This window comes from Zootermopsis nevadensis, unplaced genomic scaffold, assembly GCF_977971745.1.
Source record: "Zootermopsis nevadensis isolate Lab colony 2312 unplaced genomic scaffold, Znev_1.0 Znev_ptg000002l, whole genome shotgun sequence".
Classification (NCBI taxonomy): domain Eukaryota; kingdom Metazoa; phylum Arthropoda; class Insecta; order Blattodea; family Termopsidae; genus Zootermopsis; species Zootermopsis nevadensis.
The window spans coordinates 5,323,782-5,343,097 of NW_028259134.1; the positions used below are offsets into that span (position 1 = coordinate 5,323,782).

At 37.2% G+C, this 19,316-nt stretch overlaps 2 protein-coding genes across 5 annotated transcripts in view; one reads left to right on the forward strand and one right to left on the reverse strand.

The window, feature by feature from the left end:
- Nucleotides 1-8,790, forward strand: beta-Man (beta-mannosidase). The gene is made up of 3 exons (XM_087354764.1): nt 1-180; nt 513-608; nt 5,358-8,790. Exon 3 carries the CDS (start codon nt 5,362-5,364, stop codon nt 8,047-8,049), a length of 2,688 nt encoding a protein of 895 aa, XP_087210890.1. The 5' UTR covers nt 1-180; nt 513-608; nt 5,358-5,361; the 3' UTR covers nt 8,050-8,790.
- Nucleotides 2,573-19,316, reverse strand: part of CycJ (Cyclin J) — a 22,701-nt gene continuing 5,957 nt past the window's right edge. For all 4 annotated transcript variants that reach the window (XM_022062338.2, XM_022062336.2, XM_022062337.2 and 1 more), the window contains exons 3-6: nt 17,268-17,439; nt 15,554-15,841; nt 4,832-4,991; nt 2,573-3,777 (exon numbers count right to left, since the gene is read on the reverse strand). In XM_022062338.2, the coding sequence (XP_021918030.1) occupies nt 3,645-3,777; nt 4,832-4,991; nt 15,554-15,841; nt 17,268-17,439 (753 nt within the window). In that variant the 3' untranslated portion in view covers nt 2,573-3,644. The remainder of the gene's footprint in view (nt 3,778-4,831; nt 4,992-15,553; nt 15,842-17,267; nt 17,440-19,316) is intronic.

The window sequence follows — 19,316 nt, forward strand, 5'->3', positions numbered from 1 at the left end:
CCCGACCGTCACGTGTTTGTACAACGTGTCACCTGACAACGGAGCTACAGATCTGCTGCAAAACATTACCCGATAATCTGTAAAGCGTCGCAGAGACTTCTATTGTTGACCTATTAAGACTTCTGATTGGCCATCGGTTTCTTGTTCCTTTCTCTTACCCTGATATCTGCATGCTGACAGGTATGTATTAGAACTCCATAAAATATATGGACTGGCGCGTTAGTTATGGAGATTAAAGATTGCTTTTATCTCACTTTCAGTAATCTGGATTTCAAATGACAAATGTCTGCGTGCTGAGAATTTTAACACTGACAACGTAAATCAGCTCTAGGGACAAGGAAGTTAGAAGGGGAAGCTATATACCTCGGTTGGAAGAGACTGTGCGTTCTAGGGTGGGGATGAGCAGAACACACACAGGCCGCGCCCCTTTAGCCATTCATATATATATATATATATATATATATATATATATATATATATATATACACCAATGACACAGATTATCTTCACAGGTTTATACTCTGGAACGACGTCAGGGCTGTGATCACACCAACTAAACCTGCAGGGGTTTGGAGACGAACCAGGCACATCAGAACTGACCTGATCTGGTGAGTTCAACAATAACAATAAAAAAAAATCAGAACTACATGTGTAATATTTAAGGTTCCTGGAATTAATTTAACTTGTTTAATTACCTCAAAATTCCAATTACTGACAGTTCTACAATACCAGATGATGGACAAAGCCCAAAAACTCAGTAATCCAGATTAAATACAATTTCCAACATGTTTCAACTTCTTATAAGTCAATCTCAAGGGTTCCTTCAATATACCATTGTTAAGGAAACTATTCAGTACAAGGTTATAATTGTGATTTATGTTGTAAAATGTTTGGAAAAATTTTCATTTAATTTCTGCATTTTGTTATCAGAATTTATGACACTGATATCATGACAATCAATATGAAAAGTTCTGAAATCTGAATGTTCCAACAAATCGCTGAAATTTCCATACATGCTGCCTCTAGCTGTGGTTCAGAGATATTTTATCTTCAGTGCATCAGATCGACAAGAAATGCAGTCAAAGCCCAATGCAATGCCCCTCTATGTTCCACCACCCTCACACTGTAACAAGAAAACCTCAGAATAGAAATCCCCTATGTAATTTCAAGGGAAGTCCCCTGGTAAAGCACCACCCCCATCAGCCACCATTTGCCAACATATGTGACAATAGAAATGTACTATTTAGCATTATAATAAAGTGTGATACAGCACCACACCATTTTGTTTCTACTGGCCATACAGACAATTCCATGGATTATGAAGTTATAAAAATATTGTATACTAAGAAACCACCTACAGCATTCTGGGGAGGGAAATGGGTTATTTTGGGTTAATAATAAATGGCAAAATTCGAAATACAGTAAATGAACCTGCTACTGAGAGGGGTGTTAATTTTAAAATGGAAAAATTATTGAGAATAAGCTCTGAACAGTAACAGGTAAATCTAAATAATTCTCATAGAACAGCTACAGATGCTCCCATTACTTGCTGTTTGACGGGGTTAGTGGCCTCTTCCATAATTAAAGTGTTTGATTAACTATCATACAGTACATAAACACACTTCAGTTTAAACACAATTGCCAGGCTGACTACACAGTACAGGTGTTAAGTACAGTACGCACAGATACAAGTGCATATAATCAAAGCCAACTGCATTTGTGTGACATAGGGAAAGGGTAGTGTTAAGTGTTGGCAGAAAGAAAATGTCTACAGAGAACAATATCCTGGTGCAGGACAGTAAAATATTGTCAACTATTTCTCCCTTTCATGGTGTAAACTCACCAATCAGTCAGCACTGTGCTAGAGATATTCTCTGTGGAAACAAGAAATTGAAGTACAAGACAAGTGAAAGTTTGAAATGATTGTAGGATGCAAAACTAGAAGACCCTGAGGATGCAACTGTTGGTTATCTGGATAAGGCAAGTGGATATAAGCTGATGAAGTTATTACAAAACAGGCAAAACTACCTAGACAGCAGATGAATGCGACAAAAATGAGATTATACTAAAGATGAATAGACCTACTGTATAAGATGGTACTGTTACACAGCTGTTAAGCACGGAAACCCTCAACAATTTTGCCTTTCTCTTACCAAGAGATTGTAACTACAGTATTTTATAACAATATGGCACTTTAATACATTAATAAATAACAATGTACCACAAAATAAAAAAGAATCCAATTTACTGCAAGCTCCACTTTAATGTCACTGTTGGTTATAGACAAAGTGTGGCACTCTAACAGGGTTTGACTGTGTATGAATATACCTACTTTGTGATATTGTTACAATGCCATCAAATATGTGGTAAGAGAATGTTGAAACTGTACCAAGCTGTTGTCTCTCAACAAATAATGTATGGAATGATGAAAATCAAATAAGGATCAGTGGTTGAGAATCATGTGTTAATAACCTTTACACAAACCTCAGCATAGACAAAACATTTTAATTCTAGTTAATTTTAATATGACAAATGTGATTTTATAATACACTAAAGAATGATAAATTGGCAGTTCAACAACAGTAAAAACTTGATACTTTATTTGTTACAGTTTTACATTCCAAATTACACATAAATGTTAACGGTTATATGTGAACATAACCTCATTTTTGCCAGAGATGCTACACAAGTGAGTAATTAATCAAAATACACAGCTTTATATGTGCCCATAATATGAAACAGGTACTTACATTTCTGAAACTTAATTTGTTTAACAACAGACATTATACATAATAGAAAATCTCTTCAGGTTCCCAAGTCATGACTGAATTTATTGGGAACAACCTCAAATATAAGTATGTATAATACCACCTGTCTACAAATAATTTAGAAGTAACAAATAAGTGTCACTTCAAGAATAGTCTGAAAATAATTATCTTTACCCATGCAAAATGTAGCTTAACAAAATCACAGCATGTCCCTTATGAGGTATTTGTGTAATCAATGGACAGTGTATACGAGGAAGAAGTCTGAATGTATCAAATCAAGAATGGAATGCATGTTGGTACATGAATAACTTACTCTTAACAGGGAAGGTCCTCCTTTGTAACACTAAATGGCTTGTGAAACATGAGAGTAACAAAATATATGATTCAACTTTAAGTAATTGATGCCATATTAATTTACAACTTATTATAAAATAAAAAAAAGAAAGAATCAGTCTTATTTCTCAGGAACTATTCTTCAGAAACACTAGGAAGTATCTCACATGATAAACAAATGTCTGCAGCATACTTCAATCAACTTGTAAACATATCTGACTTATTGAACCTTTTATGAAATAGTATAAACCACTATTAACAAACACAATGTCATTTAACAAATAACGTGGACACAAATAAGTGAGGATTTGTTTATAGGGAGCTTCAATAAACGGCCAAATACCATATTACACTTCTTCATGGCTCTGTTGGTCATTTAACATCAATAAATTCATAAAACACAAAAAGGTGTTATCACAGATTCAGAGGCACAAATTTGAGCATCACTGATTAACATTATCTGTTACCAAACTTTCTCTCTAGCTATGACTAATGTTGTGAACCTGAGACAGAAGATTGTATTATCCAGTCAGGAGCCGTAAGTTAAGTGCAATTCCGGCCCTGTTTACCACTTGAGACTTCTGGGATGTCAGACATACTGTCCTCTGTCGCATAGCCATGGTCTGGTGATTCAGTCAACTTTCTCTTTTTGTTGGCGATCATCTTTCCACTTTTACTGGTGGACAAAGAAATTCCATTATCAATATGCTATGCATATGCAAAACTTGTTATAACAAACAGTGATTTCTTTTCTAGAAAGAAAGGTATCAGTATGAGGAAACATAATTTTTCATGTTTTTTTAAAAGAAAAGTAACATTTGTAACACTGAAAATGAATATGCTGAATTGCATGTTTGAAAGCTATCAGCACAGATGCCGAGGTCAATGGAATTTTAAGGGTGATAAAAATCTGTAGCACAACTTCCTTCAGAGGGCAAGCAAAGCTGGTGGTCCCATGTCATAGATTTATGGCATGTAAAAGTACCTTATGAACAAGTCTCTCCTGATTTACTACTAGATGGCTGTAGCAGACAAATCAGGATTGAGTAGAAATTTTGCAGAGGTGGTGGGCTTGTCACTCACTACTCATAAATGCACACTTCAAAGACAAAGAAACCTCCCAAATGGGAGGAGGCCAAGGCTCGGCTTTGGGCTGTTGTGCCATAAAAGTAGAAATATGACACGGGGGGAGATGAAAAATGTGTACAGAATTTTAGTTTGAAGGTCTAAAGTAAAAATACCACTTGGAAGACTTACTGGGCATAGATGGGAGATAATATTAAAAAAATGGCATGTAGATAGCACTGTGCCTACATTATGTCATGTAACAGTTATTATACACACCCATTTTTGATGGATTTTGAAACTTTGATTTGAGCATTGTGTAAAGTATTATACCGAACCAATTCAAACGAAAATTAAACTCACCCCAATAGTAAATGTAACTGAAATCTGTTCAGTAGTTTTGGAAATGAAACATGCACACAGACTGACCAACTGGCATGCCCTTCCAAAAATGTGTTCACTTTGTGCAAAGAATGCATGAAAATCCATAGATGTAAAACGATGTAAAACAGTTTCTGTGTGACAATTTAAGATCTGGAAACAATATGAAAATGCATATAGGCACACTTAATGTGTAGGACTTCATCCATCATCAAACTGTGTACTATGCCTGTGGTAAGTGGCCAACCAGTAGAGTAGTCTCGTTTAGTAAAACAATCCCTTACCTGATAAGTACTGTAACACAAGGCAGTAAATCCAGAAACTGGTACTCTGTCACATTCTGCAGAACACTTGTCCATTTTGGAGACAGCTGTAATGTCTGTCTCGCTGCGGCAATGCATGCTGCTGCTACCAACGATGGCTTCAGTGGTATCAGGCACACTTCTGTAATTAGAAGTCATGTACTGGACACCTCACAACAAAAGCAGAGAAGTGTACACTCTGCCAGTTTACATACATTAGACTTCACATACACATTGGTCTTCTGGGTTGTTGTATCACATAGCAGATACCTCTCTACTGTTGTACAGCTAATCAGTCACACTGCAGATACCATACTTTCTGCACAGGCTTGTTTTGTAATGTGTCAGTACTTCTACAGAACAGAGAAAAGACTCATTACAAGAATTTATTTCAAGTGTTTTTCTGGTGCATTTTTTCATTTCAAACATAATACTGATACAGTTTAAGGCCCATTAAACAAATAAAAGAGAAACTGCTAATACATTTTCTTCATATCTGTTGCTGCAGGATCATGGTCACAATCATAGTGCTGACTGCTGCACTGTTCAGCGCCTTCACTTATGGTGGAGCAACTACACTTCGTCTTGATTCCTCACTGAGTGGAACATGGAAAGTCAGAAATGCAAATGGAAATATTGAAGTACCAGCTGTAGTTCCTGGTGGTATCTACACAGACTTGAGGGCAGCAGGTATACTGGAGAGAGACATCTACTATCGCTTCAATGACATTGCATATCGATGGGTGAGCATGGAAAACTGGACTTATAGTACAAACTTCACAGTGGAAGAAGAGTTAATAGAGAAGCAGGAACTCTTTCTAGTTTTTCATGGAGTTGACACTGTTGCATCAGTCTACCTCAATGATGAGCACATTGGCAACACTGATAATATGTTTGTTCGCTATTCATTCCCTGTCAAGTCAGTTATCAAAAGTGGAAACAATGAACTTGAGGTGAGATTTGAATCATCAATAACCGCAGCCAAAGAACGATACCAGCAACAAGCCCTGCACTATCCAGTGCCACCCACATGTGTTCCAGATGAATATCGTGGGGAGTGTCATGCAAACCACCTCCGCAAGATGCAGGCATCATTTTCATGGGACTGGGGACCTGCTTTTCCTTCTGCTGGCCTTTGGAAGGAAGTGGTACTGGAAGCATTTGATGAAGCTGTGATCAGGGAAGTGACAACAAGTGCAACATTATCTGATAACACTTGGCTGTTAAACGTAGGAATATTTCTAGAGGCTGGAGAGCAAGTCCTTAAGGTGTATGGTAAATTTGAAGCCAGGCTGGAACTGGATGTGGATCCTGTAGCTAAAGAAGCAGTACTACTTCCGGATGAACCTGGTCAATTCTACACAACTCTCACACTGGAGATTCCAAAGGAAAAAGTTGAATTGTGGTGGCCAAACGGATTTGGCTCTCAGAAGCTTTATAATTTATCAGTTGATGTCAAAGACAGAAATGATACTGTGATAGGTCAGGCATCATTAAGAATTGGTTTCAGGACTATTGAACTGATAGAGGAGCCAGTGGAATTAGGGAATGGTCTCACATTTTATATTAAAGTAAATAATGTACCAATATTTTCCAAGGGTTCCAACTGGATTCCTTCCCATGTTCTACCAGAAAAGTCAGCAGAACCAGATGTAATTTATGATCTTCTGTCATCAGCCAAGGTCGCTCACATGAACATGCTGCGTGTGTGGGGCGGAGGTCTGTATGAGTCAGATCTATTCTACCAGCTTGCAGATGAAATGGGAATCTTGATCTGGCAAGATTTCATGTTTGCCTGCAGTCTGTACCCCACCAATAATGAATTCCTCCAGTCTGTTAAGAAAGAAGTAACACAGCAAGTGCGTCGCCTTCACCATCACCCGAGCATTATCATATGGGCAGGTAACAATGAGAATGAAGCTGCCCTCAGAGACAACTGGTATGGTTCAGGCAGCAACTACAGTCTTTACAAGTCAGATTACATAAAACTGTATGTGGATACAATTCGACCTGCGGTGCTGGCCGAAGACAGTACTCGCCCATTCATTGTGTCAAGTCCAACAAATGGAATAGAATCTGAGAGGGAGGGCTACATAGCTGACAACCCATACAGCTCACTATATGGAGATGTGCACTACTACAACTACCTGGCTGATGCCTGGAATCCCAATAATTATCCAACAACCAGATTTGCATCAGAGTATGGTTTCCAGTCATTTCCATCACTAAACACTCTATCTAAAGTTTCCATACCTTCTGACCTTAGTATGCAGTCTCAGTTCATTGATCATCGTCAGCATCATCCCGGTGGAAATAATGAATTGAGAATTGAGATACTGCAGAATCTGCAACTTCAAAAGTACGCAACTCCAGAGGAAGAATTCCCAACATTCATTTACTTCGCTCAGATAAACCAAGCTATGTCCATCAAGACAGCGACGGAGTTCTATCGCCGAGGACGAAGCCTGCATACGGCTGATGGCCAAGGTTCAACTATGGGTGCTTTGTACTGGCAACTGAATGACATCTGGCAGGGAGCATCTTGGGCTTCTTTAGAATTTGGTGGAAAGTGGAAGATGCTGCACTACTTTGCACGCAGATTCTTTGCACCAGCCCTTGTTTCACCTTCTGTGACAAGTGCTGGAGACTTAGAAATTCATCTTATATCAGACTACCTGGAAGATAAGGAAACACTGCTGACAGTGTCAGTGTATAAATGGAACAGTCTTACTCCTATAAATGAGACTTCAAGCACTCACACACTGAACAAAGCATCAGTCACTAAAGTGTTCAGTAAGAACTTACTGGACCATCTGAATGCTGCTGGATGTTCAGAGTATGCTGTGAAGAGTTGCTTTCTGCATTTTTCACTGACTACAACAAGTGGAGATGACATAAGTCCAGATAATTTCCTATTCCCAGGGTCTCTCAAAGAACTGATTGATTTTGAACCAGCAAATATTACTATAACATATGTTAAACATGGAACAAAAGCCAACACATTTGAGATTGATATTACAACTGATGGAGTGGCAGTGTTTGTATGGTTAGAGATTAACGGTATTGCTGGAGAGTTTTCAGACAATGGTTTCTTGCTGGTTACTCCAACTCGGACAATTGAATTTGTTGCAAAAGAAGAAGTGGCAAGAGAAAAGCTGCAGCAAGCTATTACCATTATATCACTTGCTGATGTCTACTGAATGTGTTGCAGACTTGTATTTAAATTCATAGCATAAAATGATTCACTGAACAGGATTAATTTTCTGAGTAATAAACATTTGTGACCACACGAATTTGAGCAGTCTTGCTTCTTATGCAACATATATTAGAAAAAATTTAGGAATGCATACCTCCACTTCCTTATACAACTTCAAGGTGTGGTGATTAGTTAAGCACCAGGAATAATACCTTTACCTTATGGAAATTCCCTAATTTAAAATTGAATGTTTAGAATAAATGATTCTTAGAAATGAAGAACAACAACATTATCACTGAAATATTAAATGGTAACCTTGAACTCCAAAATACGTTTCATGATACTGTAAGGTTATGTAACGTTATGACAACAGTGATGGCCACAGACAGGACCTACAACCTTTTGTTTCCAAAATCAAAGCTTCAGCAGAGGTGAGAGCTGTAATATGCTCAGAAGATATCTTCATCCACATTCAGTCAAGAAGAGAAGAGAACCCACCCCTTTCAATACCATGTGAAAACTGAAAACCACAGGAATACTAGATGGTGTGTAACACAGCAGTTATGTTACAGCCAGCTTTGGACAGAAACAAATCAATACGAATCTACTTGCACATTCAGCCATCAAATATTATTAATAATTCAGCACACACACACATTTTATGCAAAACTGTGATAACTGTGTTTTACATGCTGAAAATAATGTATGATATTTCTAATCTCAATAAATATAAGCAATTTCAAAATATAGTTTTAAAGTTATTCTATCTTTTAACACATTTGCCTTACTATAAAACTGGAACTGAATGAATGGTAAAAAATTGACCGGGGTCTACTTGTCAGTACCAATAAAAACATACTTATGCAAACACAACATGTTGTGATTTGTGTTATAAATCTGATCACACAATTCAGTGTCATGTCCCATTTTTTTCAGCAGTGCTGCACTTAAAGAACAAATGCTGTTATTTACAGTCTGTCCATATACCATTAGACAACATTTTCTTTCTCAACCCAAATCCTCAATACATAATCTGCTTACAACTGATCTCATGCAAGCATGTGCAACATATGACACTTGCATTTCACTTTTTCACTCACAAACCCATAACAATGTTCTTTAAAAACAGGCTTATGAGACTGGTCCAAAAGTAAGCACAATAAAAATAAAATTCATGTATGTCATGCAATGAATGACAAAATCAACATATAGAGGTAGCTAATAAGTTCTTCCAAAATGAGGAGAAGTTAAAATATTTGGGAACAAAAATATCAATTAAAAGTGCACTGATAAATAATTTATTAGCAGATAAAATTAGGGGAAGATTAATACTATCCAGTTTAGAATATGTCTTCCCATCTTCTACCTAAAAACACTGATTAAATATACAAATCTTTTCTATAAGTATGGCTTTCAGGAATAAGCCCCATAGAAAGTTGAAGGATTTCCATTTCCTATAATCCTTCCTGTTTTTCTGTTCAGGTGTGGAACTTTATCTCACAATGAGGGAAGAAAAAAGATTGAGGATTTTTGATACAAGGGTGCTTAGGATACTATTTGGACATAATAAGGAGGAAATAACAGAAGTATATGGTTTATTCACTGTTCAGCCACCTGATGCGGCTTGTAACATGAGAATCTTTCGTCAATTAACAGAAGGCTGGAGAAAACTGCATAATGAGGTGTGTCAACATTTGTACTCTTCAAAAAATATTGAGGTGATAAAATCAAGGAGAATTATATTGTTAAGACATGTAACATGCATGGAAGAATTGAGAAATGCATACAAAGTTCTTGTCAGAAATCTTGAAGGAAAATAATGCATCAGAATCCTCGGTGTAGATGGAATATAATATTAAACTAGATATACTGAAATAGTGGTTTCATTAGACTCATAGTAGAGAACATTTGTGAGCTCTTCTGACTACAGTAATGAATGAACCTTCTAATCACACAAAAGATTGGTAATTTCTAGACTAATTGTGTGACTATTAACTTCTCAAGTAGGACTCTGAATAAGTATTTTAATTTTTGAACAATTGTTTTGCTAATTGTTTGGTTTACTAAAATAACGAATGTTTAGATTGTCACTTTCCAGTGTGAGAATCACCATATACAGCAACTCTTATTACATGAATATTACCATGCATGACTTGTTTACTTCATTTACATGTCTTAATACATATCTGATCTTACTAGGTATTAAGCTAAAAGTAATGGTATTCAAAGATGCACATGATATGCCTCATAGAATAATTGCATAAACTGACTGATGTAAAGAAAGTCACCAAATAATTCCTCATTAGTGTGAACCCCTGAAAGCTTTATTCAAATTCCTGCTATGCCCTGGCATAGATAATATCTGAACAATTTACAACACACTGCATATACACACACAACAGACAGGTATCATGGGTACATTTTCTATGTTACTCACAGGGTGCATGAGCCTGTTCTTGTTAGAATTTTTTCTTTGAAGCCCTTTCATCTGACTGAAGTAAGGAAACTCAGACCAGTTTTCTTCAACATCATAATCCTCACCACTGACAGTATCAACATGGTAGGCATGTTAATTTAAAAGTAAAGGAGATTAGTGGAATTCAGTTAGGGTCTTGAAATTTCAAAATATGCAACTTTTATTATCTTGATGTTTAAGAGGGAGGGAGGGAGAGATAGATAGATAGATAGATAGATAGATAGATAGACAGACAGACAGACAGATATCAAACAGAATAAAATGGTAACCTTGCCATGTATTTTGCTGTTGTGAGAACAACAGATTCATCATTATAGACTGACAAGTGAAATCTGTATCCAGGTACTTCATAACATCTCTACTAATTGTGCAGATGATATTAATTACTTGGTACATGTCATAAACATGTTTATTAATTGTGCAGATGATATTACTTTGTATGTACACATGTCACAAATGTTTTTACAATAGTGCCTGGTGGATCACTTTATTTTCTGGATCACAAGTAGTGAAGCGGTATTATCTGTCATCAGATAAGGTCTGAAACAACAGGAATGGATGTGAAGGTCACAATTAATGAACTAAGGACAAAGGACAGCAACATTTCAAAATCCTTTTCATCCACATACCTCTTGGTCACACGATGAGACCTGATGTAAAACTTTTCAAAGTACACTAATTTATATACCACACTATGTGCAATCATCATGTATTATAAAAACAACACTTCTTACCCCCTTTTGCCCTGTCTCTGATGAAGTATGAAAAATATTTTGTGTACCCTCTCATGAATGGTTCAGAATCACTGCAGTAAGTGTGAGTAATGGCATGACAATACCAAACTTGTGATGTCTCTTAATTAAAACATCCATTTATTCATGCTCTTAGAAAATGTGTGAAAAATAGAAAACAGCCTTCATTTCACATAAATACGAGGTGCGATCGGAAAGTTTCCTGACTGCGCGTATAAAAACCCGTACACTTATCTCAGGTATTAAATTCATCCATCACCCTCAAAGTAGTTCCCCTGGGAGTGAACACAACGATCCCAGCGCCGCTGCCAAGCCTGGAAGCATCCCTGGAAATCTTTCTTTGTCAGCCTGTCAAGCACCATCTGCGATTCTGCCTGAATCTCTTCTATCGTCTCAAATCTCCTTCCCTTTAGCTGAATTTTCATCTTTGGGAAGAGGAAGAAGTCACACGGATCTAAATCCGGCGAATAAGGAGGGTGCGGGATGACGGCCATGGTGTTTAAGGCCAAAAACTGCCGAACTTTGAGGGCGGTGTGCGCTGGCGCGTTGTCATGATGCAGCAGCCAGTTGTGGTTGCGCCACTTTGCCGGCCGCTTCCGTCTCACATCTACAAGCAACCGCCTCAGGACCCCACAGTAAAATTCAGCATTGACCGTCTGACCTGCAGGAAGAAACTCCCTATGGACGATCCCCACCTGGTCAAAAAAACAGATCAGCATTGACTTCACATTGCTCTTGACCTGTCTTGCCTTCTTCGGTCGTGGTGACAATGGGCTCTTCCATTGTGAAGATTGCTGCTTCGTTTCCGGATCGTACCCGTAAACCCAGCTTTCATCACCTGTGATAACCTTAGAAAGGAAGTTGGGGTCGGTTCTTGCAAGATCTTTGAGCTCCTGACAAACGAGAAGTCGATTCTGCTTCTGGTCCTCAGACAGGAGCCTTGGCACAAACTTGGCTGCGATGCGTCGCATGTGGAGTTCTTCCTTTAGAATCAGCTGACAGGTCCCATAGCCTATCCCAACAATGTTGCACAAGTCGTTGATGGTACGACGTTGATCTTCGTGAATGGCCTGCCGAATCTTCGTAACATTTTCGGGCGTTGTGCTCGAAGATGGTCGTCCAGAACGCTCGTCATCATCGACAGAGGTTCGGCCATTTTTAAAACGTGAATGCCACACAAAAGTTTGTGCACGACCCATTGCGGACTCCCCAAATGCTTGCTTTAGCATTTCATAGGTTTCCGTAGCCGTTTTGGCGAGTCTTTGGCAAAATTTGATGCACACTCTTTGTTCATGAAAATCCGCCATTCCGAAATCGCAGGAGGGTCGGTGTAATGCACTACCAAAACGCCCGTAACTAAGAAACAAATGCTAATTCGATGATGCCGGCTGGCACACTGATTCACTATGAATGTAGGCCGCACCCCCTAGCGGCAGAAGCTCGTACTACATCCGGTTCGCCCTCTATTGACACAGTCTTGAAACTTTCCGATCACACCTCGTATTGAGCAAACAACTGCAATAAGAATGCACGTCATTTATCAAATAGCTGTATTTTTTCTACCCACTTGACCACTTTTCAAAATTTTGAGGAATGACTGACTGAATTTAAGAGAAAACAATATTTCAATTCCTAAACTGAACACGAGAATAACATTAATACCTTAGCCTCATAGTCAAGAATGGAGTGTACACTTAAATACCATTGTTCATTACACATAATTCTAAAAATACACAAGACCAATTCAATATTCATACAAACAGTTGTATAATATGATACACACAGTTTTATCTGAAGCATACACTAATGTGCAGCTAAAATAAAAGAATCCATATACAAACTGTCTCCAACCTAATTGGGAAAATTCCATCTCTCATCAGAAATTTGGCTGATTTTCTGAAGTGTTAGTGATCTTAGAAAATTAAAGTTTTTAAGAAATCAAGAAGAAAAGCAAGACCTTTACTGAAAGTTAAAGAAGTTTCAAACTTCCATCATGCATTTGAAGAAGAAATAAAAGAAACAGACTTGAGAAGACAAGGACTGATGACAGCTCACTGCATCTCTGTGTGAAGAACACAATCACCAAAATAGAGGCACAAGTCTGAAGACATCCATTCTGCAACCAAAGTTCTACAGAATGTACATAATCTCGGTCAAAAGACTCTGACACGAACCATTTTTACGTCTTCAGAAAATTTTGTTCCTTCAAAATGTTAGGTTGGATGCACACCAGTTAATGAAGATAAGAAAAGTCAGCCTTAACACTTTTGAAAAATGAACTGAACAGGTAATGATGTACAATGAGTGCATATAAATGTTTTGAGACCTGTCTTTAGAAGGAGTTTAATATCTGTTGACTTAGAATATAGCCTACAACTAGGGAACATACAATTAGGGAAGTTTCACATATGTTCAAAATGTCTTGATCCCATTCCACTGTTCTATACTCACTTCTAATACAAATTTAGAGAAGAGTATGAAGGTGGGAATATGTTACTTTGTACAAAACAAGAGTAATCGTTGGTTGTTTGGTGAACATGAACATCATCAGAAGACTAACAACTGCATCTTATTGATACATAAGCAAACCACAGAAAATTGCTTGGTCTCATATGGCTTCAAGAAACTGTTTCCAACATATCCTAAAGTTTTTCCATTTGCTTAAAAACAGAAACCTTGCAACTTGTGTACATCCCAGATATGACCCTTGTCCCAAGATCTAGTCCTTGACACTCCACACCAACAAGGTTTTCCAAATCATTATATGCCATGCCAGGAGCCTAAAGCATAGACTATGATGATAAATGTCATATTCAATATTATAATTTATAAATTACCCAAAAGGAATATTTGTGTGCAGAAAACAAGGCTAACAGACTGTGCTAATCCAGGGTTCTGAGGAGAATATTTAGACCCAGGAGGGAAGAAATGACAGGAGACTGCAGACAACTGCATAATGAGGAACATCATGACTTGTACCCTTCACCCTTCACCAAATATTATTAGGATAATTAAATGAAGTATGAGATGAGTGGGAAATGTAGCATGCATAGGGGTGACGAGTAATGTGCACAGATTCTTGGTTAGAAAGCCTGAAGGGATTAGACTGCTTGGAATATCTAGACATAGCAGGGAAGATAATACTAACATGACTCAAGAGAAATACATGTGTGAATTGGATTCATCTGGCTCAGTAAAGGGACTATGGTGGGTTCTTGTGAACTACTACGATTTAATAAAAGGTGGGAACTAGCTGAGCATAATGTTAGTTTCTTAAGAAGGATTCTGTTCCATGTATTTAGTTACTAATTACTGAATACTATTTGATTGCAACAACAATTTGTACATTGTTGAAGCCCTTTATGTTTTTACCTAGAGTTTGACAACCAAGTTCAAATCCATCACTCTTACATACAATATTTCCTTTAACAAATAGACTGAATAAACTGCATATGAATTTAAATGCAATTCTTTATTATTCACTTTGGTCATTCATACACCACACTGACATGCAATGAATTTGCATTTTAAAGGATTATTTAGCACTTTAAAAATTCTTTGTATTATTAACATGTCCATGACTGTGTTCGTATTTATCCATAATCTATTAATAATTATTATCCCAACCAGTCTACTTCTAAGAAAGGCCAACACATCAGCCAAGATCTAGGTATAGACAGAAAGCAGTATTTATTGCAGCAACCTGGAATTGTGCCCAATTATGAACCACAAGGTTTGGAGAGGTGGTGGTGGACCAGATATTTTCAGGCCCCAGTAGGGCCAGTGGTTTGGGGAAAAAAAGGTGAAGCCACACCTTATTAAGTCTGTAGTCATACTCAAGCATAAAGTTGTGTGGGTGTCAGGATATCTAGATTTTGTAATACAGGTTCATGCATAATAATGGTTTTTAGAACTTGCTGATAGACATTTAACAAAATAAAAAACATCTGACTGAGTAATGACATGCCTTAATGCTCCTTACCTTTCCAACAGTAGATTTTATACGTGGTAAATGAACATAAATCCAGTGAGGCAGGCAGAAAAGCAAAAATCACATTTGAAAAAAAGCGAACATTTAGAAAATAAGTATTTTGTTGGAGCAGATATTTGGTGAATGTGTATTCTGTTGGAATGCTCTTCTCCACTATTGCATCATATGGCAGCGTACTGCTACAATATGGCTTGAAGTGTGTACACTCAGTTCATCTGGTCAACAGTACTGAAGAGGATTCAGGCTGGTGACAAAACATAAACAGCATTCGCTAAATTAATTCACTTACCCTGAAGTGACAAGTCCAGGAAGTCCCGCACATACTGCTGGGCAGCATTCCGCAATTCCTGGAAGGTTGTGAACTGAGGTGGTGCACTGCACATGTCAGATGACGAAGTTGCAAAGATGGTGAAGTACTCAGCAAAATGTGCAGCAGTTGGTAGGACTAGACTCCAGTGCAAGAAGTGCATTATCATAAACTCAAGAGATATGAAGTCCGTTACCGGGTACTGGTTGCCGACGCGTGCATTCAGCTCTGATATCTTTGGTACATTTGCATCTCGTTCCTCAAATTTAGCTGCAAATAAAATGGATAACATGAACAGTACAATGTCAGGTACAAATTATACAAGTGAAAAGCACATCAACTCAAATACTTGAACATTATAATGAGTCTTTCTGATAGATGCCTGGCTATATGTATGAGATTTCAACATTCTTTGAATTATTTTCATATGTGTAACAAAGAAGAGTGAGCAAATCTAATTTATGAAAACCATGATTCATAACAAGATGCTGAAGTTATAATGGCATGCTTAGAGACACTGTTACCACACATTCCTAACTGGTGAACACCAATGCCATGCACCATAAGTGACAGTTTCTTAGTTTATTTAATGATGCTGCTTCAACTGCAGAGTGTTTATGTTGAATGAGATAGAGAAGACCTTCAACAGTAAGTAGGCAAGGATTTGTAAGGAGGTATACATGGTCTACTTCAAAGTATAATCCTGGTATTAACTTGGAGAGAGAGGAAAACAATGTACAACCTTTGTCAGAGTCTGTGCTACTGATCTGTTGTAGACATTGGTATTGTAGAAATTCAAATCCCTCTTGGTTAATTACAAGACATGACTTGCCTTCAGGACAGGAAAAGTAATAAAATACCCTTCGAATCACGTCTTACTCAGCACAAATGCAAATAATTAAATTTGTACAGTGACCCACTGCTGGGCCACTTCATTCACAGGTGAGTTGCTCTACCCTACATACAGATATGGAAAGATTTGTTGTTGGTTAACCCATGTAATATGACCACTCTTTCTAAACACAACACAGAAAAAAGTTTCAGAAACTTCCAAGTATCTAATCATACCAAACAACTTGGAATAAGGATGCTAAGTTCCTACTAACCAGCTCTCTGGTAGTAGAACATGAAGGTTCAACACAGGAAATCCAAAGCCTGCCATTTGACACAATACCGTCCTCCGAGTCGTCCTACGATTTATCATAAGATATCCTCCCATTTCTAAATATTCCAAGTGGCTGCTTTCCATGCATTTCCCATAAAAATTCCACAAGATTACAAGATACAAGATACATGTTCAGCCCAACATACCTTAATCGATTTCAGTATTTTAAAGACAACAAGTTAAACTGTCTAAATCACAGTTCCTTGTTAGGTATTATCCTAAAATGTGCAGTTACATTATTCCTCTTAGAAACAAATATGTACTTTAACAAAAACTGTTTCAGTCACTTGTAATAAATGTTCTATCCTAAAAAGCAAGAAATTGCAATCCAGTAACACACAAAAAGAGCTGGTAAAATTAATGATCTCTACATGAACTGAGCAACAAATTTACTCTTCTCCTAACATCATTATAAACAATACTTACTTTTAAATACACACTGAAATAAATAAAACTTTGTCAGATGCCAAAGAAACAAACAGTACAGCCAAAAAAGATGTCTGATGTGGTGATCATTACTTGCACACATACCTGCTAACAAAATGCACACAAGCGCCACCAGGTTCAGCCGTTCTTCAACAATTCTATGATTGTCCATGAATATGTCAAGCAGGTACACAGCCAGATGGACTGATACATTATTTAAATGAAGATCCTCTGCAAGTGCACGCAGCCAGCTCACCAGAATGTGTCGGTACTTGAACTACAGAAACAAGGAATATTACCTTTAACCCTCTGAAGTCTACTTACTTTGGCATATGACACACTATTATGTTGAATTAACCATATTTTAACATATAACTAAAGCCACTGTGAATTTAAAAGATCCTCAAATTTGTTTTGAAATTAAGAAGAATTATATTTCAGCATATTTTTTGAATTACAATCTTATGTATGAAACATATTTATCAACAAAAAATGTTATTACCAGAATCTGATGGAGACAACAGAAGTAAAATGGAAGCATAGAAGCAAGTAGCAAGATAGCATATCTGACATCATTCAGCAATGACTTATCTATCTTGTTTTTTTTTGTTTTTTTGCACTTCATGTAATGACATTTGTCAACAGCTCAGACTGAATGGTGTCAAATGATATGAGGATTACTGAATAATAAACTGAATGGAATATGGAAGGAAGCCTAATTTAAGCTGCTATCCTCACATATGATTGGCAGGACTGACAAAATTGCTATCTGGATAGCTAGAGATCTGAATGTGGTAGCTCTTAAACATAAATTGAGAGTGCTAACCACTTGACTGTGATGTTCAGTGTCAAGATTGTTCTCTGCTGCTTGCTGTCACCATGACCCAAAAGCCATGTGACGACAACAAATGAATTATATGAAAAGCATATCATTAAAACTGAGATTAATGAAATTGTCTGTGGATGTGCTCTGCAGAAAAATTGCTATTTGTGCAGCACTTAATGAAACACAAACAGCTGAATTAAAAAAAAAAACATACAAATTTAATGAAAAAGAAGCTACCGTCAGTTACAAATTAACATAATGTACATTCAAACAATGTTAAACTGGGTTAAGGTTTTTAAGGTTATACACACATGCCCATTTATTTCACCACATGACACCACAAATTAACTCCATGGATTAGAAGCTGGCCGCTGGTCAAACTTCCCGCCTTTGATGGTACTCCAGCCTGACCTATTTTTCGAAGTTCTCTTCCTCTCAGGTTTTGTGTCTAAAAAGTTTTATGCATACCTCAGCTATTCCACACATGCTACATACCCCACCCATTTCATTTTACTAGATTTCATCACTATAATAATATCTGTGAGGAGTATAAATTATGAAGTTCTGCATTATTTAATTTACTCCTCTTACACTCTCTCTTGATTAAATCTAAGAATTCCCCCTTATTTAATCCTTTTTAAATCCAAATATCCTCCTGAGCACCGTTTTCAAACACTTGTAATCTACGTTCTTCCTTCAATGTAAGAGACCATGTTTCACAACTATACGAGACAAATGGAAAAATTGTTTTATAATCCAGATCTTCAGTGTTTTGGATAGTAAATGAGATGATAACAGTTTTTGAATTGAATAAAAACAAGCGTTCCCCAAATGTATTCTACTCTTAATTTCATCATGGACCTCATTTCTACTTGTTATTGTTGTTCCCGGATACTTAAATTTTTAAACATTTTCAAATGATGTATTACTTATAATTATGTTCTACCATTGTACCAGAGGTCCCACTGCCAGAACCCACTGTAGAGAACAACAGTATTCAAGGGTCTCAAGTGTTGCACAATAATAGAATCTATAATCAAATTATTGCTAGAATGACCTATGGGTACTGTTGGAAGATGACGTGCAACAATGGCCTGGAATCAAATGATGCAAGTATGATCTGAGATGCAACAATGGCCTCATTTGTGCACGAAAGGCACGTGCCTTTTAAATGTCAGTATACACCAAAGAGTACACTTCCCAATTACATCTATTTCTACAGAAACCTTCATATTAGCACTGAATAAGAGGTGTTCAGTGATGGCATAGTGGAGCATCTGCCCACTCAACGTGATGCAATGCTGAACCCTAAAGCCTGATAAGCAGTG

Excerpts from the sequence above, each read along its gene's own strand:
- beta-Man (XM_087354764.1), top strand. The coding sequence starts at position 5,362 with ATGGTCACAATCATAGTGCTGACTGCTGCACTGTTCAGCGCCTTCACT.